The sequence below is a fragment of the Saccopteryx bilineata genome, chromosome 2 (genome assembly GCF_036850765.1).
Source record: "Saccopteryx bilineata isolate mSacBil1 chromosome 2, mSacBil1_pri_phased_curated, whole genome shotgun sequence".
Lineage (NCBI taxonomy): Eukaryota > Metazoa > Chordata > Mammalia > Chiroptera > Emballonuridae > Saccopteryx > Saccopteryx bilineata.
This window is the reverse complement of record NC_089491.1, coordinates 276,515,041-276,542,157: the sequence shown is the minus strand read 5'-3', so window position 1 is coordinate 276,542,157 and position 27,117 is coordinate 276,515,041. Positions and strand designations below refer to the sequence as shown.

The following is a 27,117-nucleotide window of genomic DNA, read 5'->3' as shown; positions in this document are numbered from 1 at the left end:
ACTCACCGCTCCCTGTCCTCCCGGCCCTTGTCTGGCTCTCGGTCGTGGTTGGTCAGGGCTGAGACCCGCTCGGCTTCCACAGGTTTGGGCCAGGGGGGTGGCGTGGGGAAGGATGGTGGTGCCTGGTGCAGCCGGTTCCAGGGCTCATGGGGGCTGGGCAGGCTGTGCAGTGAGGAGCCTTCCTTGGGGGCAAAGATGCTATTCCCTGCAGCTAGTGAGGAGGGGGTAGGGCCATGAGGCCAGGTGACTCTGCCCCCCCCCCCCCCCCCGTTGCAGGACTGTTAGGGAGAAGCACACAGTTCTTGAACCCCACGCCAGCACTATGATCCCACTGCAGACCACACAGGGAGCTCACATGAAGGGGGCAGGGTGGGGAGGATGTGCGTGCATCCCGGAGCAGGCGTGTGGCAGGTTACTCACTCAGCGCGTGGCTGCCCAGGCCTCCAAAGGCGCTGCTGCCCAGGCTCCCCAATGTGCTCGGTCTGCTAAAAGGGTCTATGGGGCAGCAGGGGCTCAGGGGCCTGTGTGGCTCTTGCTGGGGCTCCCACAAGCACCCTCCCCTGTGGCTCTAGAATCTGGTAGGTGCCAACGATGCAATCTGAGGGTTGCCCGGGTTCCCAGGGTCCCCTCCCCACCCACCTCCAGCCCCCAGCCCTGAGATCACATAGACCTCAGGGGCACCCACCTGTCAGGTGGCCAGTGGGCAGGAAGCTGCCGGGATGGGCTGAGGGTCCGAACTGGTTGGTGGCAAGGTGGGCAGCACCTAGGAGGGGGCAGGTAAGTGGGACCTGGAGCACCTGGGCTCATCCCTGGAGTGGGGCTTCCTACCTCCCAGTTGAAGGGTGTGACCAGGCAGGAGGACCCCAAGGGGGAGCAGGAAGGAGGTGCTGATGGCAGGGCAGCCCCTGACCTTGGTGACCCTGGAGTTTCTGAGAAGCTAATGGATGATGGATGACCCTGGCTACCTCACAGCAGTTTTGGTCTTGGGTCCTGGTGGACACGGCCTGAGTCTTAGCTGCTAAAGATGGCAGCTCTTGCTGCATGTCCCAGCTACAGGACACAGCCCCCAGGGGCACCATGGCATCAGCCCCCAGCCCCCAGAACGGAGCCTCAAGGGCAAGCAGGGGGGGCACCCTTCACGCTAGAGGGTGGATTTCTGGTGAAGATGGTGATGTGGTGTCCCTAGTGTCCTCCAGCTCCATCTTTGGAGACCCCAACAATGATGCCTCATATCCCTTGGTGGTGGCTGCTGCAGGCGCGCCCCACCCCAGGCACGAGGTGTGTAACCTCTACGAGCTCCTGGCTGCAGTTGCCTAGGTTTCTAAGTGACTCATAAGCCAAAGAAATCAACCCAGAAACTGGAACTAGCCTGCCCAGTGCTGATGGGAACGGTGTCAGACACGCGGTAGGCGTGGCTAGGGACTGTGTGTGTGGGGGCAGCACTGGGAAACGAGGCACTTGAGGAGGGTCCGTTGCAGATACTCTTCATTTCCAGCTCCCAGAGTCAGGATAACACTCCTGAGCGTGGTGCAGGGCGCCGCCTGATAAGCAAGTAGGCACCGATGGCACAGCTTGGTCTGGGTGGGGCATGTGCCAGAGAAGGGGCTGCAGAGCAGGACCAGCGAGGGGAGGGCAGGAGCTCAGGTTCTGAGCTGCAGAGGCCCCAGCCTGGGCCCCACATGGAGCTCCAGCCTGATGGACACTTCCCTGGGACCCAGACACCCAAAGACGCCTCTGCTCAGGCTGGCCTCTAGGCCACCGGGGCACTGTAAAGAGGCCAGCTGGGGTGACCCTATCCACACCTTCCCCCCAGCCTGCTGACAAGGGCTGTTTCAGCCCACATCCATGGGCCAAGTGGAAGCAGGTGGCAGTGAGTGCAGGAAGGGGGGTGAAGGGGTGTCCTCTGAGGAGGCGACATCCTGCAGGTACTGACAGTGGGGAGGGGAAAGCAGCAAGCCTGAGAAGGCTGTGCGCAGGGGTGGGGGTGTCTCCCATTTCAGAGAGGAAAGGCTTGTGCAAACACTGGTGTGCTATGCTCTCCTCCCATGCAGGCAGGGGAGCCCATGTGACCACCCTCAAGAAAAGCCTGGGTGCAGGGTCCCTAGGAGCTCCCTGGGAGGTGGCAGGCACGTGTGGGGTCACAGTTTGGTGTTGGGAGAATTAAGCTCGTCCCAGCTTCACCCCACAGCCTTCCCTCTGCTGCCTGAGCTGTGTCCTGCCACTGTGAGCCCCCTCTTAGCCGTGGTGTGGTGTGTGTTGAGTCCTGTTAGCGAAATGTAGAACCTGGGGGGCTCCCGGGGACCCCAACACAGCACAGCTGGTGGGGAGAACATGGGGTTTCTGCCATTCTGTGAAAAGCCAAAGCCCTTCCCAGAAGGGAGGTGGTGTTGGAGGAGGATGTCAGAAACCAGCCCCCAAGGCGGGAGTAGGGAGGGTGCAGGCTGGGATCAGGTCCACTGTGGGGAGGGCCCGCTGAAGGGCAGAACAGCCAGAGCTCGGGAGTGACATGTGTCCCAATGTAGCACCAGCCAGAGGGAAGAGGCCAAAATAGCCGTCTGCTTCCCTGGCCTGTGGGCGGCCCAGCGCCAGGCGGTCTTACCTGAGCTGGAGAAGAGGGACTGGCCCAGGTCCTGTGGGTAGTGGAGGCCTGCGAGCAGGCCCGGGGCGGGGGCTCTGCCCAATAAGTCCAGCTTGGCGCCCACCTCCAGCTTGTGGGGGTCCAGCTGCATCTGCTGAGGGACAGAGTGTGTCCAGGGCAGCCTGCCTGGGCACCATACCTTATCCCCGACGGGCACAGCCTACAGTCCTGAGAGCACCGGCTGCCAGCAAGTGCCACAGGAGGCAGAGGGACCCCTGAGCCCTTCCTGGCTCCACCCCTGTGGCCTCGGCCCTTCCTGGGCCTGCGGGTATCCTGGCACTGAAGGTGCTTTTGCTTACAGCAATGACGTCAGGTGCTCTGAGCCCCCCACGAGCTGCCTGTGAGCAATGCTGGCTCCTTCACTGACCCTCTGGGGTCCCGCAGGAGCACCTGCACTTGGAAACACACAGTATTTTGTGACAAACCCCTTTTTGTTGACCTAGTCTTTATAGCACACTCGGGACACGAGAAGACTATGAAATCGCAAGTGGGGATAACTGTTACTGAGACACCAGCAAGCGGGTCTCAGGGCCCTTCCATGATGCGGGGGCCGTCTGCCCCGCCCTGGTCCTATTAGAGGCCTCTCACAGTCCCCTAGCCCAGGGTCCTCAGGTCCCCTGTGGCTGCCTCTCCCCGCATCACTCAGGGAAACTTCTTCGGAGACCCCCAGCCAGGGCGCCTGGCACCACCCTGCTGGAATGGCCACAGTCTTGGCCCTGAGTTGGGTTCTTGGTCACTGGGCCTCCCAAGAGCACACAGCACCCGGAGTGCTTCCAATCTCCTTCACTCCTCCCAAACTCCAGCCTGGGTGACCCTGGGTGACATGGAACCACCCCCACAGTGGGGAGTGACCTTGGACTCCCACCATCCTGTCTCTTTCCCACCTCTGACCCCTCAGAGCCCAGCCCAGCCCAGGGCCTAGGCAGGGGCACGTGGCAGACACCGGAGGGTCTGACATTCATGTGCACCCACAGTCTGGCCAGTCGGACGAGTGGCCGGCTCACCTTCATCCGCTGCTGATGGTGGTAGGTTTGCCAGGCGATCTGCACGTGCACGGCACACCACTTCCCGGGTTTCTGTGACGGAAGGGCGACACCCTCAGGGTGTGGCTCTGACCTCCTCACTTGCCCCCCAGGTTCCTTGGTGTCACAGGGCACCCCCAGGACCACCCAAGAGGTACCCAGAGTCCTCCCCAGCCATGGACCCACCACACTCTCTGTCCAGGGCAGACGTGCACAGGTGTGCACACACACTCACCCTGACTGCTGTCCGGTACAGCTCAGACACCTGTCGTCGACAGAGGAGTCAGTGTTAGGTCCAGGCTCTGCAAGCAGCCGAGCCCCAGGAGTGGGTGGGGATGTTGCCCAGGGATGGGGGGATGGCGTGGGCCCAGCTGTCACCTACCCCAGGGCCCTTGTGGAGCAGGCTGTGGACAGCGCTGGCCCGGCCTGTTACCTCAATTGGGCTTGAAGTCTGAGGGGAGAGGGACAGGGCGTGAGAAGCTGCAGAAGCGCTGCCACCTTGCCGTGCACACTGCCACCTAGGCCCGCCTGGCTTTCCACCACATCCTCGGCCCAGGAGGGAGGAACAGGCTCTTGATGCTGATATGCTTAGACCAGGGTCTGGGCGTAGGGAGTGTGCGCAGAGGGAGCCCAGTCCCTAGTCCTGGGGCCTCTGTGCTTCCTGTCCCCCAGACCTCACCCCTGCACAGCTCCCCCATCCAACCCCGAGCACCCTCACTGAGGAAGGTGAACAAGCACGACGCAGGGCTCTCGCAGGCCCTGGTGCGCAGCATGTTCCCCACTGGCAGTCGCCTATACTGCAGTCCCACTGAGGGTACGAGGGTGCTGCCTTGGGGCTGAGTCCCCACAAAAAATGAAGGTCTCCAGTGTCCTGTGCACGCTGCCACCCTACCCTGGGGGATACCTCTGTGTCTGCCCCACCTCCCAGGAACAGACGGTACCTTGGGCTGAAAAGCGCCCTGCATGGACCCAAAGGGGCCTGGGTGTGGGAGCAGGGTGGGCAGTCCCGGGATGGCAGGAGGGAAGGACGGGAAGAACTGCAGAAGAAAGAGGGAAGGCGTTCCAGGGCTACACTGGGCAGACCAGCCCAGGCCTCTAGCGCCCCCCCCCAGCCCTTCTGCATTGGCAAACAGCAGGAAGACCTGTGAGAGGCACAGCCTGCCCTCCACCCCGCAGCCACCAGCCCTGCCCACAGCAGGCCACGCAGGATCGGGGCAGGGACACTCACGTTGGAATGTCGCAGGTAGGGGCTGTCCAGCTTGGGTGTGTACTTGTCAAACTGGAGGGGAAAAGAGTGTGAAGGGTGAGGCCCACCCTGCACATCAGTGCCCTCCACGGGCCCCTGCCCACCCTACCCAGCAGGCCTGGCGGTAGCCTGGATGATCGTCCTGCCTCTTGGGGCTGCTAGTCTGTAGCCAGCTGTCCCTGGGCCCCCTGAAGGCACTGGCCCCACGGTCCTCCCGTCCTAACAGTCCCACCACAGGAGGAGAAAGGGGTGCACATGCCCGCTGGGCCAGCAGCAGAGATAGGAGGTGGCAGCTGCAGTCATGCTGGGGGCATAGAGCCCAGGGCAGGTGGTCCGGCTGCAGGGCAAAGCCCAATGGGAGCTGCGGGGTCTCCACCCCAAGAGCAACTGGCTTATAAGTCGAGTCCTCTTGGCCTGGGGAAATGGGAGGGCCTGGTTCCTGTGGACCCTCAGTCCAGTCTGGGCCACCAGACCTGCTGTCTTGTGAACCAAGAAGTCTAGGACCCTGAGTGGGGACAACTGGTCCCAAGGCCATGTCACATGTATGCAATGTGGGGCACCTGTCCAAGCCCAGGACGGGGGGACCAGAGCAAGACCAGGAGGGGCTGGGTGGACAGGAAGGGACGGTGTCGGTCTGCGTGCAGGCGGAGTGCATGTGCCTGCTGCCTGTCGTGCCCGCTCGGGGGCTACGCACCGGCGGGGGTGCGGCGGGTGGCAGGACCGGCGGCGGGGGCAGCCCCGCGGGGAAGGGGGCGAATGTGTGTTGGTGCTGGTGTGTGTGCTGGTGTGTGTGTTGGTGCTGGTGGAACTCCGCCCGCAGCAGAGCCCCCGGGCCCAGGGGGGCGCCGGGCCGCTCGGCGCTCTGGACCAGAAAGCGCGCGTTCAGCTCTTGCCTGAGCAGCTCGGGATCTACAAGAGAAAAAGAGAGAGACGGAGAGGCCCGTCGGCCGCGGGCTCCCGGTGGGGCGCGGCGGATAGTCACCTGGCACTCCCGGGTTCGGCAGGCCAAGCCGTGGTGGCCGCTCGCTAGGTGCGGACCCCAGGGTGGAGGTAAGAGAGGGGCCTGTGACCATGTACCAATCAGAATCCCCGCATGAGGCTGGCAATACATGATTGGCTGGCTGAATGAGATCAACAGGCTGGCATCTAAAGGCAAGAGAGAAGACCGTGAGCCCCGGGCCCACTGGCCACGGGGAGCTTGCCCGGGGAGGCCACCCAGACCATGTCCTGGCCCCATCCCGGGCACTGAGCTGCCCCCAGCCCGGTCTGAGCTGAGTCAGATTTTTAGAAAGACATGGGGAAACCATGAGGGACCTGAATTCGACCCTAAGGGGGACAAGTGCCAGAACCAAGCAGGAGGGGGAAGGCCAACTCTGCTCCCTCCACTGCAGACCAGCCCTACCTGCACCTGCAGAACCCTAACCCCACACACTAGGATACGGATGGAAGACACAGCAGGCCCTGGGCAGCCTCCAACTCCCCATCCCCAACTGCTTGATCAGGTCTGGCATGGGCTCAGATTGGAGTGGGCACGTCTGTTCATATACATGCGTGTGCGTGACTGAGGCCCTGGCAGGACCACCTCTGCACAGGGCAGCCGGACCCCCCTGGGAAAGGCAACCTTCTGGGGGTCTGTGGTCAGACAGCAGTGCCTCTGGAGCAGGGACAGGCTGTGCCTTGGAGCCTGGCACCCCTCGCCTGCCATTCCCTGCCATATGCCCGGAGTGAGAATCATGGAGCGAGGGGACAGTGACCCTGGCCCCTACAAAAGGGCGCCCGGACCTACCGGCAGGGTGTCCTGGGATGACCAGGCTGTTGGCCGGCAGCGCCGGGGGTGGGGGCAGTGTCGCAGGTGCGGCGAACATGGCCGCTGTGTGGTGCTGGTGCTGGGCCTGTGATCGGAGCGCCAAATGTGAGGTAGAGAGGTGGGCACCTGGCCCGTGCGGCGACAAGGACGCGTGCTTCACGAGCCCGAGGCTGGCGCCGCTGCTGGCGCTGCTGCTCCTGCTATGGGGATGGAGGGCTCAGTGCCCACCGCCGAGTGCGCATGCCCATCCACCAGCCCCAGCCCACCATGCGACGCCCACCTGAGGCTGTGCAGGCTGTTGTGCGCAGCCTGGCCCTGGCTGTGGCCGTGGCAGTGGCCGGGGAAGGCGCCCAGGGGTAGAGGCACGTGTGTTGGGAGTGGGGCCCGGGGCTGTGGGGGCGTGGGCAGCGGCTGCGGGGTGACACGGGGCAGGGCGGGCGCTTCCTTCTTGACTAGCGGGCTGGAGGGGGTGCCGGGCGCGCGGCCGCCGGAGGGTGCGGGGCTGCGCACAGACGGCAGGAAGGGCGGTTCGGTGCTCAGCTCGCGGCTGCGCTCCAAGCCTGAGACCTTGGGCGCTGCCCCGGCCTTGGTCTCGGACTTCTCGCCCAGCGGGGGGCCTGCGGAGAGAGGGCCCAGGGTGAGCCAGCATTTGATGGGACCCACGAAGGTCCCTCTTTCTGGAAAGACCCAGGTTGACCCTCTGGGCCAGTGGCCTAGGGGAAGATGTGCTGTTAAGGAGGAGGCTGCTGCGCCCCCACACAGCCTCACAGCCTGAGTACCCACCACCTGCAATGACTCCACTCCCCTCTGAGCTGTGGGTCTCAGCTCTGGCCATGACCTCACGCTTATGCCTGTTCATTCCTCAGCTCCCCTGCCCAGCAGGCCAGGTAGAGGGCAGGTATCCAGGCCAGAGGCAGCACTGCCACCCATCTGGGTTATTTTGCCTGGAGGAGGTGGTGTCCCGGTTTCCCAGGAGGAGCAGAAATCCAGGTGGGCCTCGGGCCACAGGACGTGGGTCCTCTCGGGTCACCTCAAAGCCTTGGCTAGTTCCCTGAACTTTGCCCACACATGTGAGTGGACCCTAGTAGTGGGCTAAACTGTGCCAAACAGATACATCCAAACTAGACCCCCATGCTTATTTAGAGAAAGGGTCTGTGCAGATGTAATCACATTAGCAGTCTTGAGGGGAGTTCGGCTTGGTACAGGGTGGGCCCTCAATGCAGTGGCAGGAAAAGCACAGCCACAGCCCAGGGCAGCCCAGGAGCTGGAGGAGGCGGGCCTGTCCCCTGGAGCCTTTGCAGGGCGTAGTTATGACTCCGTAACCCCAGGCTTCTAGCCTCCAGAACCACAGGATGTTCAACACTTGTGGTTTCAAGTGACCAAGACAGTGGAACCCATTGCTATGGATGCCGCCTGTATGTGCCACAGGCCTGTCCTGTCCAGTCACATCTGGATGGAGCCTTCTGAGCACAGGGGCCCCCTTTCTGTGTTAGGCCTGGTGATGACCCCTCTGGGCCACAGCCAGGACCAATAGGCTGGTCACAAAAGCCTATCCTGGGATGGACACCAGCATCCACTCCCCAGGGCAGTGACAACTAGGAGAGCTGTCTGGGACAGTGGAATGTTGTACACCTGCCCCATCCCCACAGGGCCACAAGCCAGGGGGCGGGCAAAGCCGAGGTGGGAGTCTGACCTATTTCATTTTGGTGTAACACATATGTGCACTGTCTGCATTGCGGCCAGCCCACTGTGAGACGGCGGAGCTTGCACAGGTGTGGAGCCACCTGAGCTTGTGACCCTGGGGAGATCACGAGGACTCCATTTTGGGAGCATCGTCAGGTGGTAGGCACCCAGGCCAGGGCCACGTGGCTCTGACAGAGGCCCCACCCCTGCTCCCTGTCTTCCCTCTTAGCTTTCTCCTGGGGACACTTCCTCAGTCACAGCATCTCACTCCTCGGTCTCTGCACCTGGAACCCAACCCACGACCCTGCTGACTTCAGGATTGTCCTGTCCCTTCCCAGAGGCTGGAGTCCAGGCCACGGGACGCACTTACCTTTATCTGCTGCAGGGGCAAAGAGCTTCTCGGAGCCCACAGATGCCTGGAGGAGAGAGGAGGGTCAAAGTGAGCAGGTGAGCCCAGCCCTGGCACCCAGGGGGCAGCTCTGAGCAAGTTCCTGTTTAGCCCACAGCCCCCACGTAGGTGAGTGGCCACACAGAACACTGGGCTCATAGAGGAACCGCAGATGCCTACTCAGCAGCGATGAGGGGGCTCTGAGTCACCCTGCCAGGTGGGGGCTGGAACTTGGGAACCTGGGCCTCGCTGGGCGTGGTGGAGGAGGAAGGGGAAGAGTCCGGAATGCTCCCCACCCCCGGCGAGGGGGTGAGGAGGACATCACCTGCCACGCCTCAGACCACCCTGGCCATGGTGATATGCGGTCAGGGTTGGGATATGGCCCCTCGATGTCTGGATGGATCCCCTATGGCTCAGGAAAATAAGCTACATGAGGCTGCCCCCAGCAGCCCTTTCTAAACACCAACAAAATGTGATCTGTGTACCATGCCATCTACCCGGTGAAGATGTGCACTTGAGAGGTGTTTAGTATATTCACGGTCCTGAGCAACCACTACCTGGACCAGTTTTAGAACATTTCCACCCCCCACCCTCCCATCTCCCCAGCACCGCTGCTCTGCTCAGTGTCTACGACAACCCCGTCCTGGACTTCTGGGTGCACAGAGCAGCCAGAGGCTGCCGCTGCTGTGGGGTGCCTAAAATACCGAAGGGCATGCCACGAGGATAGCTGCAACCAAAACCCAGAAGACGGCAGGTGTGGCAAGGTCGTGGAGAAACTGGAACCCTGTAAAACAGTGCAGCCACTGCAGGAAACGGGATGGGGCTCCTCAGAAGGGTTCAACAAAGAACTGCCGTCTGACACAGCAATCCCACCACTGGGTATGCACCCCAAAGAACTGAGAGCAGGGACTTGAGAGATTTGCACACCCATGTTCACAGCAGTGTTAGTCACAGCAGCCAAGAGGTGGCAGCAACCCAAGTGTCCATGGCCGGATGATGGACAAGCAAGACGTGCTGTGTCTGCACAGTGAAATATTATGCAGCCTTAAAAAGGAAGAGAATTCTGACTCCTGCGACGACACAGAATCTTGAGGACATATTGCTCGGTGACATAAGGCAGTCACAAAAGGATAATTTCTTTTTTAAATGACATACAAGATCAGATGGGTTTAATTGATATTCTCAGAGCATTTCACTCCAAGACAGGAGAAGATACATTCACAAAAGGACAATAACTGTGTGAGTCCACTTAGGCGAGAGACAGAGTCACATAGACAGAAAGAGGTGGCTGTGAGTCTGTGGGGAGAGGCAGGCTGCCCAGGCAACTGGGGTGTGATGGAAACTCAAGGTTAGGAAAAGGGAGGCCAAGACCCTGCCTTGTTCCTTAGGTCAGAATAATTGTGGAATGATCGCAGACATAAATGAAGAAACAAAACCGTACACAGTGGCCTATACAATCGTGCTGGAATGGTAACCTTGGTAACCACGTCCCCCAAACCCAAACCAAAGAGAAAACGGCAGCAAACGCAGTCTGGAAAACACAGCCAATGGCAGGCAGAGACGGGGACCCTTGACAGCCAGCCGTAATGGGAGAAGGGGACCCAACAGGGAGGGTGGGAGCTCAGGCCCCACCTCCCCATCTGAGTGTAGGCAGTGGAGAGTCTGCCCACCAGCCTGCCAGACCATGGGGGACCCCTGGGGCAGCCCATGCCCACCCACACGGACACAGGGTCAGTCTGTGCCCACCCAGGGGCACCACTGCCATGACCTCTTCCCAAGCTTCTTTCTACGCATGTTTGTTTTCTCCTGAGCAGGCTATGTTGTGAGTAGCGGTCAGAGCCCCCAAGGAGTCTCGTGGGGGTGGGGGGTCTACCTGTGCTGCAGGGGAGGATGGGGCAGGGTCTCAGTAGGGGAGGGAAGGGCTGGCTGTGCCTGCCTGCCTGCCCCATCAGAGGGCCACCCAGACCCTCAGCCTTCCCGACTGGATCCCTTCCCCACTGCCAATGGAGTGGCAGCCTCCCCTCTAACGACACCATTCCCTTAAGGGTGTTCTGATGGCCCCTCTGGGTGACAGGGACAGAGCTATCTGCTCAGCAGCCTCCAGGGTCCCCAGTTTGGAGGTGCGGCCAGCAGGCCCCCTATTTCCAGTTGGCTGATTGCGATGAGCTGAAGGGCTACCGGCCCAGCTGGCAGATGGGACCTGCAGAGCAGCACTCAAAACATTGTGGCCGTGACTTCTCTCCATCAGGGCCTGAATGGGGGTTTAGGGAGCCGGTTCATCTAAGGCTGCCCACCCCTGCCCCATGTTCTGGTTCAGTTCAAAGCCATGGCCCAGAGCACCAGATCTTGGGGTCAGGAGGTGGTGCCCCAGACACTGGGAAAGGGGAAGTGAGGGGCAGGAGGCAGGAAAGGACAGCGGCATTCCCAAGCCTTCCAGGCCCCTGGGATGCTGCCCTGGCAAATGCAGGTTCATTGGTCCCCCTTCCCCCTCTGCTACAGTTGAAGTTTGCTCAGGGAAGTTGAGTTCCTGCAGGTAGGGGTCCTGGCAGGAGCTGGCAGGTTTCTGCACAGCGAGGGCCTGGCATTTGGCCAGCCTTGGTCACACCCATCTGAGGGGTGGGCGGTGGCACCTCCCAGCCTCTTCCCAGCACAGGTACAAAGGACACCTGCTGGAACTAGCCCCTGTACCCAGTTCCTGGGTCCTTTTTATTCCACAGAGGGTCTGCGACTGGGCAGCTGACTCAAGGGAGGTGGGGGCAGCCCGAGAGTGGCCACCAGACCTGTGACAATAACTTCCTGAGGATTATCTGCTGGGATGTGACCCATGGGAGCCGGCAGCGACATCCTTCTCCAACGCTGGCACAGAGCCGGTTTGGGGTTGGGAAGAGCCCGGGCTGCAGGTTCAGGGTCCCGATTGAGAGGTGTGCCCGGCAGAGCCAGCACTGACTTTCCCGAGGTGCAGTAATCTCGGCGGCGGCGGTGGTCAACGCGCGCTTTGTCTGCGTGGACCCGACCCGCGGCACAGCCTCCGCTGGCCGCGCCCCGCCCCAGACAAAGAACTCTAACTCCAGGCAGGTGAGCGCGGCGGTCGCCGGGAGTCCGGGTAGCCAAGTCCGCACCAGGGCGCAGACAAAGGCGTGCACCCGACCACGACGCCCGGCTCCGCCTCCTCTGCTAGACTGCATCCGTACCCGCCTGCCGCCACGTGCGCCCCAGGGCAGAGCCGAGGGGCATTGGGTCTTTCCGCGCCCGGTTCCGGAGACGGGGTGGGCACAGCGCCGGGGGCCTATACCATGCCTCGCTGCTCTAGAGGGGGTGGTTGCTCTCTGGACCCCAGCCCCAGAAGTCCTGGGTCCCTCCCCGAAGCCGCCAGCGCTCACTTACCGCGCGGGCGAGCCAGGTCCTGCGCGCTCTGCAGGCGATCGCGGCTAGTCCTCTGGCTGCAGCAAGAGCCAGAGCTGAGCGGCATGGACGCGAGCGGCGGAGCGTGGGTCCCCGCCGGCCTCGACCCGTCGAGGTGGCCCCTCTCCCGGCGCGCCCTGCCTAGCCGGAGTCCGGGCCGGGGGCGTGCATGTCCGCGGCGCCACCTCAGAGCTCTGGGCAGCGTTCAGGGGGCTCTGGGCCCCTGGGCGCCGTCGGAGGCGGTGCGGGGCCCGGCGGCAGCGGCGGAGGGCGCACTGCTGATGGGCGGCAGGCGGTGGTGAGTGAGTGCGGACGGGCGGGGCGGAGGCGGGGCGCTAGCAGGCCCAACTAATCCAGCCCCGAGGCGCAGATCTGTCCGCGTGGGGCCGCCCGCCCGGGTCCGAGCGGTCGCCGTCCCATCTCGCTACCAGATAAAGGCTCGCAGTGCCAGCGAACGCTTTGTGGACCCGACTCTTCCCAGGTTCAGAGCAACGAGTATTGAAGGCTCCTACGCCCACGTTACTGAGGGGGAAACTCTGTCAGGGAGCAGCGAAGTCGATGAGCTGGAACTTGAGGGATGGCAGTGCCCCCACACCTGCCCAATGTAAGCTCTGCCCTCCCTGCATCACGGTTTCACCGTCTTGGAAACAGAGATGCAAGTGGGAGAGCCAGTGGTTACCCTAGTGCAGACTGGCTCCTGGCAGCCTGTGCCAACCCTGGCCACCACTGGGGCTGGGCACATTCTGTGAGCAGAAGCTGAATTCGGATCCAGGAGGAACTCCTGCCCCCAGGAAGGCTGCGGGTGCGTCTGACACCCATCCAGGCCCAGATGGCCTGCACCTCCATTCCAACGCATACAGGTGGAGGACCCACCCTGTGAAAATCATGTGAAGAGACCCAGCAGGGCAGGTTCCTGGGATGGAGGGTGCCCCACCTCTAAGCTACCGTGGAGCTGGGGGCACCAGGTTGGCTCTGGTGGGTTGTCCAGGGACCCGTGGCCTGTGAATCTGAGGATGGCAAAGCAGAAGTCAGGCTGCTACTGGGGTCAGGTGCGCCTGATGCAATCCCAGGGTCCTTAAGAGTTAAAGACGTTAGCTATCCTGCTGGCTTCATACTTGGAGGAGGGGCCAGGAGCCCAGGAATGTGGGTGCCTCTAGAAGCTGGAGAAGGCGAGGAACCGAGTCCCCTGAGCCTGAGAGACCCGCCCAGTGAGACCCTGTGGGACTTCTGGCCTCTAGACTGTAAGATGACAAACTTGCATTTTCTGCCACCAAATTTGTGGTAACTTGTCCCAGCAGCCACAGGAAACTTGTGCTTGCACCCAGGAAACCAATGAGGATGTGTATGCGGGAGGCCAGCCTGGGGCACCCAGACACCTGTCAGCAGGCCCGAGTCAAGCTCAGTCTTATGGAAGCCATCTGGATGCACAGGGAATCCGCAAGATAAGCGAGACAGGCAAGCACATTAGTAAAGGGCCCATGAACGACAGTGACGGGCAGTCAGGGCAGTTCTCCCAGAGAAGCCCAAGGGAGGAGGAGCCAGTGTGAAGGCCGAGCCAGTGTGAAGGCCCAGACGTGGGAATCACTGCGGACGAGGGAACCACAGGATGAGGTTCTAGTTTAAGCAGGAAAGAGATTGGATCCTTCTATAGAGCTGGGAACTTAGGAGGCTGCTAGGAGCTGTGACAGCCAGAGGTGGGGACGAAGAAAGAGGGGGGTGGGGCATCTGCTGAGATGGGGACAGAGGCTGTTCCCCTGGAGACATCAGTCCCCTGAGATGGTGACCAGGGTGCCTGTCATAGGGCTGTGAGGATGGAGGAGCCCTCTGTGTGAAGGGGCCTTGTGTTGCAGTACTCCTGTCTGATGGGAGGCAGGGAGAGGAGAGAGGACATTGCTCCGGGCAGGGTCCCATCTCTGTCATTCCTGCGTGAGCCGTGGCAGGTCCCACGCTCATAAGAGCTGACATACACTTCAAACGAGGTCCTGAACCCTCAGCCGAGGGTGTGTCCTACCCTCACGCATCCTTGAGGTGAGAGGCAGACACTGAGGCTGCCCCACTGCCCTCAGTTGGCTGGAGACCCCACCTCTGGCAGGAAGGGTTCCAGGAGCTCGTGGTGATGGGGACAGCTGTCAGGAACCATGTGGTCCCTGCTGGGCCAGCGCCAGATGCTGCAGCCAGGAGGTCTGCTGTCCAAGGGAAGCAGCCCCAGCCCGGCCACGTCACCCCTCCAGGACAACTGCCAAGGATGGGGCTGCGGAACAGGGACAGGCTGGCTGGCAGCTCCCCGGTCCCACACAGAAGGACCCAGCGGCATGGCTACGGCCTGGGGAGGATCCTCGCCAGCCGCATGCCAATTGCCAGTGTCCACACAGCGAAAGCCAGAAAACCTACAAATCTCGCAGACAGGCTGACCTCATGGTGAAATTAGACCCTGTCTACTCTCAACCAAAAATGCAGATTCAGTCAAAGTGGCCACGGCCAAGAGGGGAAAGTGCAGACGGTGCCAAAGACGAGGGTTTCACAGAAACAAGGAGACCCAGAGGAGAGCTGGAGGAGGATGTGGGAGTTGGGCCTGATGCGGGGTGGGGGTTGCGTGAGCCTCTGAACCTGTTGAATTTGGAATTGGGGTCTCTGTGGGTGTGGTTAAGAAAAGGACCCCGAGACAAGGTCATCCTAAAATAGGGTGGCCCTAGGTCCAGTTGCTGTGTCCTAAGAAGAGTAGAGACACAGATGCAGGGGGCAAAGCCCATGAGGACAGAAGTGAAGACTAGAGCCACGTGGCCACAAGCCAAGGACACCCAGAGCAACCATGGGCTAGACAAGACAGGAGGGACCTTCCCCTGGAGCCTGTGGAGGGAACTTGGCCCTGTGATGTGTGGGCTCTGTACCTCTATTCTCCAGGAACGGGAGAGGATGAATTCCTGTTGTTTGCACCCCCGGGCCACGGTCCCTGAAGCCCGTGAGGTGTGAGGTGGGCTCTCTGACCAGCCTCTGAGAGTCATGTGTCCTCACCAGCATCCAGAGCAGAGTCACGAGCTCCACGGGGCTTCCAGGGATGAACGTGTACAAGTGTGCGTGTAGGTATGTGAGTGTCATGCATGAATGCACGTGTGTATGACGCAGGGAAGGGCAGTGGGCTCCAGTAGTGGACAGGGCCCATCCCAGGCAGCAGGCAATTAGGAACCCATTTAACAAAGAGGAGACAGCCTCAAACGGTGGAGGGCTGGCTGGGTTTAACCCTGTGCTGTACTGCTGTCCTCAGAGGATCCCATCCTGCCCAGCCCAGTCCTGCCCATTCCTGCAGCCTGGAAGCTGGACAAGGCTGAGTGCTGGGAGCACAGTCCGGCACAGGGTCTGGTAGAGGCATCCTGGAGGGCAGGCTGTGGCCATAGGCCACGGGAGAGAGTGCTGGCCAGCGGGCCACCTGGTTGGGCCACTTGGGCTGACAGCAGCCAGTCTGGGCCCAGCAGGCCACCTGAGGAGCCCCACACAATTTTTCACACCATATTTTCCCAATAAAAAAACAGTTGGACACAAACTGCAGTCTCGTGGAGGGGCCATCTGGCTGCACGGCGCCTGAGCGTTCTGGCAGCATAGATCCCCCCACAGCCGCGCCCAGAGTGGGTGGGAGTGAGAGGGCTCAGGTGCGGGGAACGAGGGTAGGGGTTAGGGGTTACAGCACAGGTGGGCAAGGGGACCGTGGGCAGGGCCTGGTGCGTTAGGAGGGTGGGCTGTATTCTGTCTAAGGTGAGGCAGCGGAGACCTAAAGCTGTCTGTCTGCACACCAGTCCAAGGGCCATGATGGCCGGACAGGACCCCAGGCCCTAGCAGGTTTGGGAGAAGCAAACTGGCCAGAAGCAGGAGGCCCAGCTCCTCCTGCTGCCGCATTCAGAGGAGGGGTCCTGGGGGCGCGCCCACCTGCCCTGCAGTCCCCGTGCCCAGCACGTGCAGAGTCCACAGACAGACCTGGGACAGGACATTGTCCGTAGCTTCCCACTCTCCTGTCCAACCTGCCTGTGGGCTGTCCCTTGTCACTGAGCCTGTCCTCCCAGTGCAGCTCAGGTGTCTTCTGACCGGCTGTTTCCAGGCCACCATGCGTCAGAGAATATGACAAGTTGCACTTGTCAACCCGCTCTGCAGAGCATGAGTCCCTGAGGGCCAAGCAAGGAAGCGAGGGTTGGGGAGGCGTCCAGTGGATGCCAAGGAGCTGCCTGGGGCCGCTCTAAACATCTGCTGTCAGTCAGGCACCAGGTGAGGCCCGGCATTGCTGTCAGTGACTCTGGTCCCTCCCTCCATGTCCTTGTGGCCACACAGTCAGGACTTCTGCTGTCCTGGAAATACTGTGGACACACTTGGCCTTCTGGCTGGGCCAGCTCCTCCTACAATTCTCAACGGCCTCACCAGGCTAAGTGCCAGAGGAAGGAAGTCACGGCACCCAGAGGGCAGAGGCTTTCTCTCTGCTGGGGGGAGAGGGAAGGATGGTGACTCTGGCTGAGGTCCTGGGCAAGTGTCCACCAAGGCACCTGCTTAATGGGCCTGGAGAATGTCCCTCACCACCCAGAACCTGGCTGGGCGAAGGGAGACAGAGCAACTTGGATCTCTCCGACTATCCAGACTCCCTGCTCACTGCCCCAAACTCTGGAACCAACAGCTTCCAGCACTGGGTGACCTTTGCCAAGGAGGATGTGGAGGGGTTGGACCACAGGTGATTCTCATGATGCACAATCAGTGTCCAGGAGGGCTGAGCACTGGGGACCCGGGCACGGTGAGGCCGTGTGGACGGACCACCGGGACATGGCACCTGACTCACTTGGAACAAGGTCTGAGCTTCTTCCTGTGATCTACACAGCATGGCCCTTCTGGGCTCTCCTTCTGTCCCAGTCCCACAGGATGCTTGGCACCATCATCCCTGCCTCGCTGTGCCAGTCCTTTGACCAGCGGGGCGGGAACATGGAACACAGGTGGCACGGGTGCTACCGCACAGTTGCCTCCATGGACCAAGGCATGACTGAGGGTGGAAGCCATGTGCCGAGGACAGCCAAGCGGAGAGACGGCAGCTTGATGGCCAAGGACAGGCTGTACCAGCCTGTCTGCCCACAACTGGGCAGCTCCTGCTCAGTGTGGTCAGGACATAGGTACACAAGAGCTGCGACCCATATACCCTGGGCCTCCCAACAGGACTTACTCCATTTCACAAAAACTTGCCTAAACACATGTTCGGCAGGCCCTCCTGTCCACAAAGTGCTCCTGGGTATACCTCTGCATGGCCTGGACACTTGTTCTCCTTCATGCCCACTACCCTCAGCGGGTCTCCCATAGAGATGAGGGCTCCCAGCCCTGCGAGCCTCACCATTTGTGACTCTACCTATGGTACGTTCCCATGTTCACCAAAGACAGTGCACCCAACCCGCCCAGGTCCCAGCTGCGTGGCCTCAGCAGAGATCTCTGAGTCTACCTCAGGGCTTCTGGACAAGTAGACACTCAAGGTCATGACCCACCCCCCACCCCCCAGCGCAGATCTCAGTACAGATAGCTGCTGATTTGACAGCTCTGGGCAGCCTCCCCCACAGATGACCGGGACCGAGGCCCCCCAACCCCAAGGCCAACGCCGCTAGGCTGCGCTGTCGCTGCAGAGGGGCTGGGTTACGCCCACACTGAACACTAGCTGCGTCAACCCCAGTGAGTGGCTTCCCCACTGTCCCTGATGCTAGAGTGGAGTCTCTGTGTTCTGGGGACACTGGGGGCTGCGCCTGGCTCCAAGGGGCATGTCCACGGCACCCCCGACCCAGTGATGCCGCTGCTGGGGCCTTGTCCCGCAGTCCCAGGGAGCCCACCACGGACGCCCCGGGCACCTGGTCCTCAGCCAGGTGAGGTTGGGACCCCCACATCTGGAGAGACCATGTGGCCCCTTTACCCCCATAGGAGAACCAGAGCCTTTCTGCCAGGTCCCCAAGACAACCTGCTGGGGTCAATGTCAGCGGAGGGGGGTGAAGCAGGGGCTTACCTTGTCATCCCCATCGCTCTCGCTGTCGCACTGTGGGGAGAGAGAGAGGTGAGTCAGTGCCCACGGCACCGCGCATGCGGCCCACCCAGTGTCGCTGGAGGCCGCAGTATCCACACCAGAGTGGACTGAGTGTGGGATGGACAGAGGGTGGGGCTCCAGTAACCCCACATCCAACTCTGGGCCTCAGGCCTGGGGCAGGGGTGTCCTCAGCCAGTGGTGGGCCACAGGTGCACCCAGGTTGGAGCTCCATCGCAGCCGTGGGGTGTTAGCGGCGAGGGCAAGGCCGAGGTGAGACAGAGGAGAACATTCGACCGGGCACATGCCCCCACCCCCCAGAGCAGACATGGGGCCGGAGTGAGCCATGAAGCCCCCGTGCCTGAGCCAGCCAGGGCCCTCCTGACCCCAGGGCCTGCTGGAGCCCAACCGTGAGTGGTAGGTAGAGCTCTGTGGAGGGGCAGCAGGGAGGGCCCTGGGGAAGATGAGGGGACTGGACAGGCCAGACTAGAGGTGCTGCCAACAGGGAGGGAAGGCAGAAGTGCCCACTCTGCTTGCCCCTGAAGATGCTTCCGGTAGAAACTGCTTAGTGTTCGTTCAGCTGGTTAAGGAGAGACAGTGGCCGTCACACAAACTAACCCTTGTTTCTACTGTCAGGGAGCGGAGTTTTAACAGAGAAAAACGGCTCTGGAAGCCACGGCAATTTCCTCCTTAAAGAACACGAAGAAATCTATACCTTCCCACCAACTGAAATTATGACATGTTCATACCCAAGGGGTCCCACTGCCGAAAACGCTTCTCTGGGCCGCACAGGGAGCGCTGCCTCTTCTCCCACATGCCGTTTCTGAGGGGACTGCCCCTTGATTAACCCAAGCCACCAAGTGCGGTCACATGGCCTGGGGACATGTGGCCCGGTCTCCTGTCACACACCACACAAGGTGGGGAGACTGCGGGTGGCTGAAAGGTGGCGGGGGTGGGGGACGGGGATGACAGCAGAGGTAAGCATGGGAGACAGGGCTGGAGAGACGAGCGGTCGGAACATACCGAAACATGCAAACAGTCATTGTCTTGCGAGCTGGGACTGAACTCTGCTGTGGAGCCAGAGGGAAGTCAGGGTGGTGACTATGCCAGGAGAGAGGGGTGGGAACTGAGGGAGCTGCACACCCATCAAGCCACTGGGGGTCGGGCCTTGTGTCCACACACCTGTCACCTGGGCCTGGAGCCACCTCAGGCCGTCCCCCCTACCCCACAGCTCCTGGGTGGTGGTGTCCCCGTGAGAGCTTAATGACCCACCACCAAGGAGGGGCGAGGGCACGGGTCCTGCCATTAACCACGCGGCACACACCTGTCAGCGGCATAGGCCGCGTTGTAAATGAGTTCACATTATTAAGTCTATTGAATTAATCTGCACTGCTATGGAGTGGGAACTGAACAAGGGGAAGTCAGGACTGCCTCGTGGGGCTGCCCGCAGAGGTGACCTTCATGAGATCAGGCTGGGCTGGGCAGCCCTGGAGACCATCACTCCCATGCAAGTGGGGTCCAGGCAGAGTGTCTGCAGAGGAAGAGCAGACCCCAGGGCTCTGGAGCAGATGCCTGCTCTCACTCTGTGCAGCCACTTATGCTATGCAGCCCTGGGCAAGTCCCTTGACCCCTCTCTGCCTCTGTTTATGTTTCTGTGAACCAGGGACAACAGCCCACCTACAGGTTGTTGTGAGCTTAATGGAGTGAATACATGCAAAGGTTAATGAAGTGCTGGATATGTACTCAGCATGACTGACATAGCATGATGGTACCTTCATCACCACCATCACCACCAGCATCACCACCATCGTCACCTTCACCATCACATGCCTTCAGCCCTTCCCTCCTGTCAGACCAGCCTTTGCCGGCATCAGGGCGCCTGCCTGGCCTGGGCACAGACACCTCCCCCCAGACCTGCTGCTCCTGCAGCACCTGCACAGGAACTCTGCTCCCCACCCTTCCCCACGGGGAGACACCAGTTAGCATTGTGGCCCAGCCGCAGCTACACATGCCTTTTTCACCTCTCGGTGTGAACACAAATTACTGCTCCACCGTGGAGCTCAGAGAAAGGCCATCTCCCATTTCTCACAAAACAAAGGCATGAAAAATCCATGGGCTGGGGGACCGCATCGGACATCGCAGCGTCTGGGCCTGGATCAGAGATACTGTGGGGCAGGGGGAGAACGGGGGGCAGGGGTCTCCGTGGAGCAAAGGCAACAGAGGGGCCCAGAGGCTGTCCTGGTAGACAGTCCAGTCAGACCCTGCCCTGGAGGAAAGTGCTGAAAATCACCCTCAGCTCTGCCTCTGCCTTCCCCGCAGCTTCCCACTCAGGTGACCCTGCCTCAATGCAAGGGTCAGAGGGCCGAGGGCCAGTCACGGCTGGACCGCTCCTCACGGGCCGGGGCTTGCTCCCAGCTTGCACCATCACCTGCAAAAGCCCCAGCAGCTGAAACCTCAGACACCGTAGGACACCAGGCTTAGGTACAAGTGCAAGTGACAGATAGTCCACTCCACCCACCTGAGCAGGAAGGTCTGAGCTGCTGGACAGTCGGTGCTGACCCCTTGCCCCAGGCAGTACCCATTTGGCCTGAGGTGGGTACACGGGCTTTCTGTGGATCTGGGGTCACCCAGGAATTCCAGGCCACACAAGTTCTTGGAGGGGTCAGTGTTCATGGGGTGTGTCTTCATTGCTTGTGTATGCCATGTGTGAGCCCACTGGCCTGCATGTGTGGGTGTGTTCTAAGACATGTTAAAGCGTGCTCTGAGGCTTCTCACACATGGACATCTGGGCATCCTGCCCATTGGGTGCTCCACCCTACAGTGTCTTGGCAGGTGTCCCAGTGTGTATGCGTGGCACCTGTGTACTCAAGTGACCTGCCACGGGGCCACAGGGCCACATATGAGTGGCCAGGAGCGCAGGCTAACAGCAGCGGGTCTCAGAATATGGGCTCTCGCTTACCCAACACTGCTCCTTGGAAAGACGTGAAGGAGGGGGAGAGTGCCCATGCACCTGCTGGGGCTTCCCTTGCTCCGTCTTGAGGGCGTGAAGTACTTGCCTCCTTTGCTGCTGCAAAGGCCCCCTCAGGATGCAGACAGGAGCCAACTAAGTGGCTCATGGGCAGTGGAGGGCAGAGCAGCCGGGAGGGGTCATGCTGAAGGGCCAGCCTCATCCTGGGTTTGGGCTCCGCCAAGTGGAGCCCTGGGACTGGAGGACTGGTGGGAGTGAGGGAAGGGGAGAGGGGAGCCCCTGGCACTCCACTGGCAGGGGGGGTGCACCCACCACAGACCTGCCAGTTGACAACTGGGGGATCTGTGACTCCCTCACGGTGGCTGAGACGGGACAAGACCCAGCATCACCCCAAGGGCCTGGGGCCACCCTGGCACAGGAAGTCACAGGTGCACCTAATTAATTATGCACAAACTGGATGGCAGATCCTGAGTCCCCTTCTTGGTTACTTAGCTAATTTACTTTTTATGAGTGTTTAGGCTTTAGAGCAAAACAAAGCACTAATTACCCAATTAACAAGCAATTGAGTTACTATAGCCTAATGGCCCGGGGAACAGACCCCTCTGTGAGCGGATGACAAGCGAGACCCACTTAGCAGAGACTCACGTGGCGCTGTCACCTGTCACAGGTGGCCCAGCTGGGCTGGAGTTGGCCCTGACCAGGATACTTCTCTGGTAGCTGCTTAGAGGCCATACTCCTCACCAGCCTGACTCCCTCACCCCATCCCTCGCCACAGTCCCAGGGCAAACCTGCCGTCTCCAGTGGACCCTGCCTCCCCCAGGGCCACATTGTGACTGCAATAGCGCACATGCACACGCACGCTGCCCACTCCTATGCTGACAACCCCCCCTTCCCTGTCCCCCACCTACCCTTCCCTCCATGGCTGTCACAGAGGGGATCTCTGGGCTTCCTCAATCTTCTGACCCCGAGGCCTAGTGGCAGCTGACTGCCCAGCAAATGTTTGGGGACAGCAAACAGTCGTCACCTTAGGGCTTCTCCCCAGCCACCTGGCCCACCTGTGCTGCGGGGCACAGGCTTTGCTGGGCAGCAGTATGTCTGACATCAAACCCATCTCCCTTTTTCTCATTAGCGATTCCTCCCATGCAGCCCTCGCAGGCCCCAAATAATTAATGAGCCTGTGTCACAGAATGAATAAAACACAACCCCCCAGCCCTCAACTGACCTTTTGCGGAGTCGACTATATTAATATATTCTCGTGTTGTCAGACTCAAAGTGTTAACTGCCTTATGAATTATTTATCAACACAAAAAGTCTTAACCAGAACAGCGTTAACATTAATTCCTCACTGTGAGTCCCAGCAGCCCAGCCTGTTCCACATAATTGATTCTCAGCTCCCAGCGGCCCCGCCCAGTGCCCACCAGTGCCCCAGCTTGCCCTGCCCTTCAGCTGTGGCTCCTGGCACATGGGACACAGCTTGGAGGGATCCAGTGGCTTGTCCAGAGCATCTGTGTCCCGGCTCCAGGGACAGCACCACACTCATTACACAGCATAAATGACTAGCACAGCCTGATAGAGTGTCGGACTGGGACGCGGAGAACCCAGGTTTGAGACCCCGAAGTCGCCGGTTTGAGCGCGGGCTCATCTGGTTTGAACAAAAGCTCACCAGCTTGGACCCAAGGTCGCTGGCTTGAAGAAGGGGTTACTCAGTCTGCTGAAAGCCCACGGTCAAGGCATGTATGAGAAGGCGGTCAATGAATAACTAAGGTGGCGCAACAAAAACCCGATGATTGATGCTTCTCATCTCTCTCCATTCTTGTCTGTCTATCCCTCTCTCTGACTTTATCTCTGTCCTCTGTCTTTGTAAAAAAAAAAAAAAAAAAAAAAATGACTAGCACAGGCATGAGGAGCAAGCAGTACGGTGGTCCCAAATGGTGTAAACCCATACCACAGTGGCATGCATGTAAGGAGATCCTCCCATCCAGGGCTGGCCAGTGCAATGTGGCACAGGGGCCACCATGCCAGCCCCACAGTGGCCTTGGCCTCTGGGTGTCCCAAGCTGTCCACCACCCCACAAGAGACCCACGGGTGCAAGAGAACTGCCAGAGCTGAACCACGAAGCAGCAAGACAACAGGACACATGGCCTGAGTGTCAGTGCCTTCGAACATGTCCCAGAGCCTTCGGGAGAGTGGCAGGAGGAAGGGGCCAGTGTGAGGCTTTTGGGGACCGGGGTGGCTTCTCCTAGCAGTCCTGTAGAGTGACAGAGGCCCAAATCCAAGGCCCAGTGAACACGTGACCCACACTCCCCAGTGGGAGCAGTGGGCTAGGGCATGTGTGGGCTTCCCTGCAGTGGCCGATGCCTCTTTCAGGAGCCTGCTCCCAATTTGAAAAAAAAAGTAATGGGGGGGGGTGACTTTTAAGGGTTTTTTTTTCTGAAGTAAGAAGCGAGGAGGCAGAGACAGACTCCCGCATGCGCCCAACCGGGATTGACCCAGCATGCCCACCAGGGGGCAATGCTCTGCCCATATGCGGTGTTGCTCCATTATAACCGGAGCCATTCTAGCACCTGAGGCGGAGGCCAAGGAGTGATCCTCAGTGACCGAGCCAACTTTGCTCCACTGAAGCCTTGGCTGCAGGAGGGGTTAGGGAGAGAGAGAGAGAGAGGAGAAGGAGAGGGGGAAGGATGGAGAAGCAGATGGGTGCTTCTCCTGTATGCCCTGGCTGGGAATCAAAACCGGGACTTCCACATGCTGGGCTGATGCTCTACCACTGAGTCAACCAGCCAGGGCCTTAAATGTTTTTAAAATTGACTGGAGAGAGAAACATTGGTTTATTGTTTCAGTTACTGATGTCTTCACTGGTAGATTCTTGTATGTGCTCTGACCAGGGATTGAACCCACAACCCTGGTGTATCAGGTGACATTCTAACCAACTGAACTGCCAGGCCAGGTCCGGGGAAGGGGGCTTTTAAAAATGGTGGGAGCCCTGGCCGGTTGGCTCAGTGGTAGAGCATCGGCCTGGCGTGCAGAAGTCCCGGGTTTGATTCCTGGCCAGGGCACACAGGAGAAGCGCCCATCTGCTTCTCCACCCCTCCCCCTCTCCTTCCTCTCTGTCTCTCTCTTCCCCTCCCGCAGCGAGGCTCCATTGGAGCAAAGATGGCCCGGGTGCTGGGGATGGCTCCTTGGCCTCTGCCCCAGGTGCTGGAGTGGCTCTGGTCGCGACAGAGCGATGCCCCGGAGGGGCAGAGCATCGCCCCCTGGTGGGCAGAGTGTCGCCCCCTGGTGGGCGTGCCGGGTGGATCTCAGTCGGGCGCATGCGGGAGTCTGACTGTCTCTCCCCATTTCCAGCTTCAGAAAAAAAATAAATGGTGGGAAAGTGCCAATGAGACTCCAAGCTGTCTCTCAGGTGAGTATCCTGCCGTCGGATCCAGCCTTCATCCAGCCCACAGCACAGGAAACCTCGGCTGGGCCACACACCCAGGTCACCCCCAAGGCTGGCACAACCAAGTCCAGGGCTCTGGCCCCGGCGAAAACAGGCATCTCCAAAACCTCCTACCTGCCTGGCTGACAATCCTCCAAGCTCCCGCAAGACTGGCTCAGAAGAGTGCCAACCGGGCCACCCGTTTGGGCTGCTGGGACACTGTGCTGAAGCCGTCAGGACCCTTTCCTTCCTTGTCTGTCCCTGACACACCCACACCTGCCCACGTTCGCCCTCAGCGTGATGTCCCCTCTGGTTCCTCCAGGGACATCGCCCTGACCACCAAGTGCGGGCCCACAGCATCAGCTCTGGAAGCACAGGCTGCCGACATTCCCCTCAGTGGGTGTCCGTCTGGAGCACAGCCCTGTGGTGGGGACATTGCTGGTAACAACGTCCCCCTTGAAGTGAGGCTGTGAGGACGGGTGGAGCTAAGGCAGCTCATCAGCCTCACAACAGCTGCCCTGCCTCCCCTGTCCTTATGGGCACAAGCCCTTCCACACGCGCCTCATAGGCTGGGCTGGGGTGCCGGGCTGGCCTCTGGCCTCCACAGCATCTAGCTCCCCATTTCTCCTTAACGGAGAAGCCCCCACGCCCTTGCGTCTGTGTCTGTTCTACCAGAGACAAATTCTCAGATCAGCGTGTCCTTGGTTGCAAGCAGCCAAATTAAGAAAATTACTTTCTAGCCTGATCAGGTGGTGGCACAGTGGACAGAGCGTCGGACTGGGATGCAGAGGACCCACGTTTGAGACCCCGAGGTCGCCAGCTTGAGCGCAGGCTCATCTGGTTTGAGCAAAAGCCTACCAGCTTGAACCCAAAGTCGCTGGGTCCAACAAGGGGTTACTCGGTCTGCTGAAGGCCCGTGGTCAAGGCACATATGAGAAAGCAATCAATGAACAACAGGTGTTGCAACGCGCAATGAAAAACAGGCATCTCCAAAACCTCCTACCTCCTAATGATTGATGCTTCTCATCTCTCTCCGTTCTCTCTGTCTGTCCCTGTCTATCCCTCTCTCTGACTCACTCTCTGTCTCTGTAAAAAATAAATAAATAAATAAAATTTAAAAAAAAGAAAATTACTTTCTATTTAGTTCCAATTAGTTCTGTGGTGCCACTGAGCACCTGATGGTGTGCTGGGAGGTGGCCCCGACCTTCTGGGGCTGAAGCTGTTGATGCTGAGCAATAACTGGCAATAAATCTGAGTAAATTAAGCCCCTTTAAGTACTGTCCATAAACCAGATCAGATGCCAAATGCCCACCGTCACCTACTGTGGGGACATTGCTGGGGAGGCAGGACAGCGCCACCCCTGCCAGACCTCAGGCCCCAGCCACGGACACGCACAAGTGGTGAGGGGCACATGTGATGCCACATGGCCATGGGTTTCACACACAGACACACAGACATGTGGCACGCCTGCAGAATGCCAGTCACACACACACAAGGTGAGCCCATGCCACACCTAGACACTTACATGCAGTTACATACATGTGGTATGCACGTACCCTCACACATACACACATGTTTGCTACATTCACGAACACATGGTCCACATGAACATGCAGGAGAGGCCCAGACACACAGAGACAGCCCAGAACAAATATAACTTCTAGGTGCAGGTAAACACGACCCCGCCAAGGCCACATGGAAACATGTGTGTCACAGACACACATACACATGTCAACTTATGAGCACACAGCAGATCCTTCCCCTCACACAGCCAGCCACACGTGGGCTGCATGCAAGGCAAGCACACGTACATGGAGGCCCTAGCCTGAGGGCACTGGCATCTCAACAGGCTCCACGGTGGAGTCCTGACAAGAGGCAGGGTCAAGCTGCCTGGAGCCCCTCCCTGGTGACCCCCAGCCCCAGACCTGCTGGGGCTGTGCCTCCTCCTGCTAGGCATGGGACACTTGGGTTAGTCCAGCTCCTCCAGCCCTCGGGGAGGTGGCCTCCGCCTGGCTTCCGCTTCTCAGAGGGCCAGGCTCCTGCCTGCAACCCCATGCCAATTGGACAAGAGGGCACCAGGGCCAGGCTGCAGGGACTACGGGACATACTTGCCCCCCAGGGTCTCCTACACCTGTCTGCAGCCAGCATGGGGAACCCCACAGCCAAGTAAGAGGCGGGGCCACTTCCCTGTCACCATCTGTAACTCCTGTGCAACAACCATGGGGGTTAACCTGTGAGCAGCTGGCACGTTAATTATGAGTTCTTCTCCAGGAAACATCAAAGCAGTGCTTGGGAGATTGCAAATGCCACACCGGGAGTCGTGACTAGGAAGCAGCGGCGTCCTGGAGGCTCAGTATGGCAAGAGACTCCAAATGGGGCGTCCCTGGGCCCAGCCCCTCTGGGACCCTTGGGGACCCACACATGCCCCTCTCCCTGCCTGCCAGTGGGTGTCCCAGCCCCCCACTCTCCCGTTTACCACTCAGTTCTCCCCTATCCAGCCAGCACCACACAGTGGGTCACCGCTGC

General features: G+C 60.2%; 1 protein-coding gene across 9 annotated transcripts in view; it reads right to left on the bottom strand.

Annotated features, from left to right (window-relative positions):
* The window catches only part of FBRSL1 (fibrosin like 1), a 57,192-nt gene that overhangs the window by 2,856 nt on the left and 27,219 nt on the right, over positions 1-27,117 (bottom strand). For 3 of the 9 annotated variants that reach the window (XM_066260881.1, XM_066260886.1, XM_066260889.1), the window contains 15 exons: positions 18,191-18,220; positions 8,767-8,812; positions 6,994-7,330; positions 6,693-6,913; positions 5,984-6,052; positions 5,601-5,815; positions 4,889-4,939; positions 4,602-4,697; positions 4,043-4,111; positions 3,896-3,925; positions 3,643-3,714; positions 2,600-2,732; positions 686-763; positions 421-495; positions 7-211 (listed from right to left, as the gene is read on the bottom strand). In XM_066260881.1, coding sequence (XP_066116978.1) covers positions 7-211; positions 421-495; positions 686-763; positions 2,600-2,732; positions 3,643-3,714; positions 3,896-3,925; positions 4,043-4,111; positions 4,602-4,697; positions 4,889-4,939; positions 5,601-5,815; positions 5,984-6,052; positions 6,693-6,913; positions 6,994-7,330; positions 8,767-8,812; positions 18,191-18,220 — 1,727 coding nt within the window. Of the gene's footprint in view, positions 1-6; positions 212-420; positions 496-685; positions 764-2,599; positions 2,733-3,642; positions 3,715-3,895; positions 3,926-4,042; positions 4,112-4,601; positions 4,698-4,888; positions 4,940-5,600; positions 5,816-5,888; positions 6,053-6,692; positions 6,914-6,993; positions 7,331-8,766; positions 8,813-18,190; positions 18,221-27,117 lie in introns of all 9 variants that reach the window. The other 6 variants (XM_066260885.1, XM_066260890.1, XM_066260884.1 and 3 more) reach the window with 5 other exon arrangements.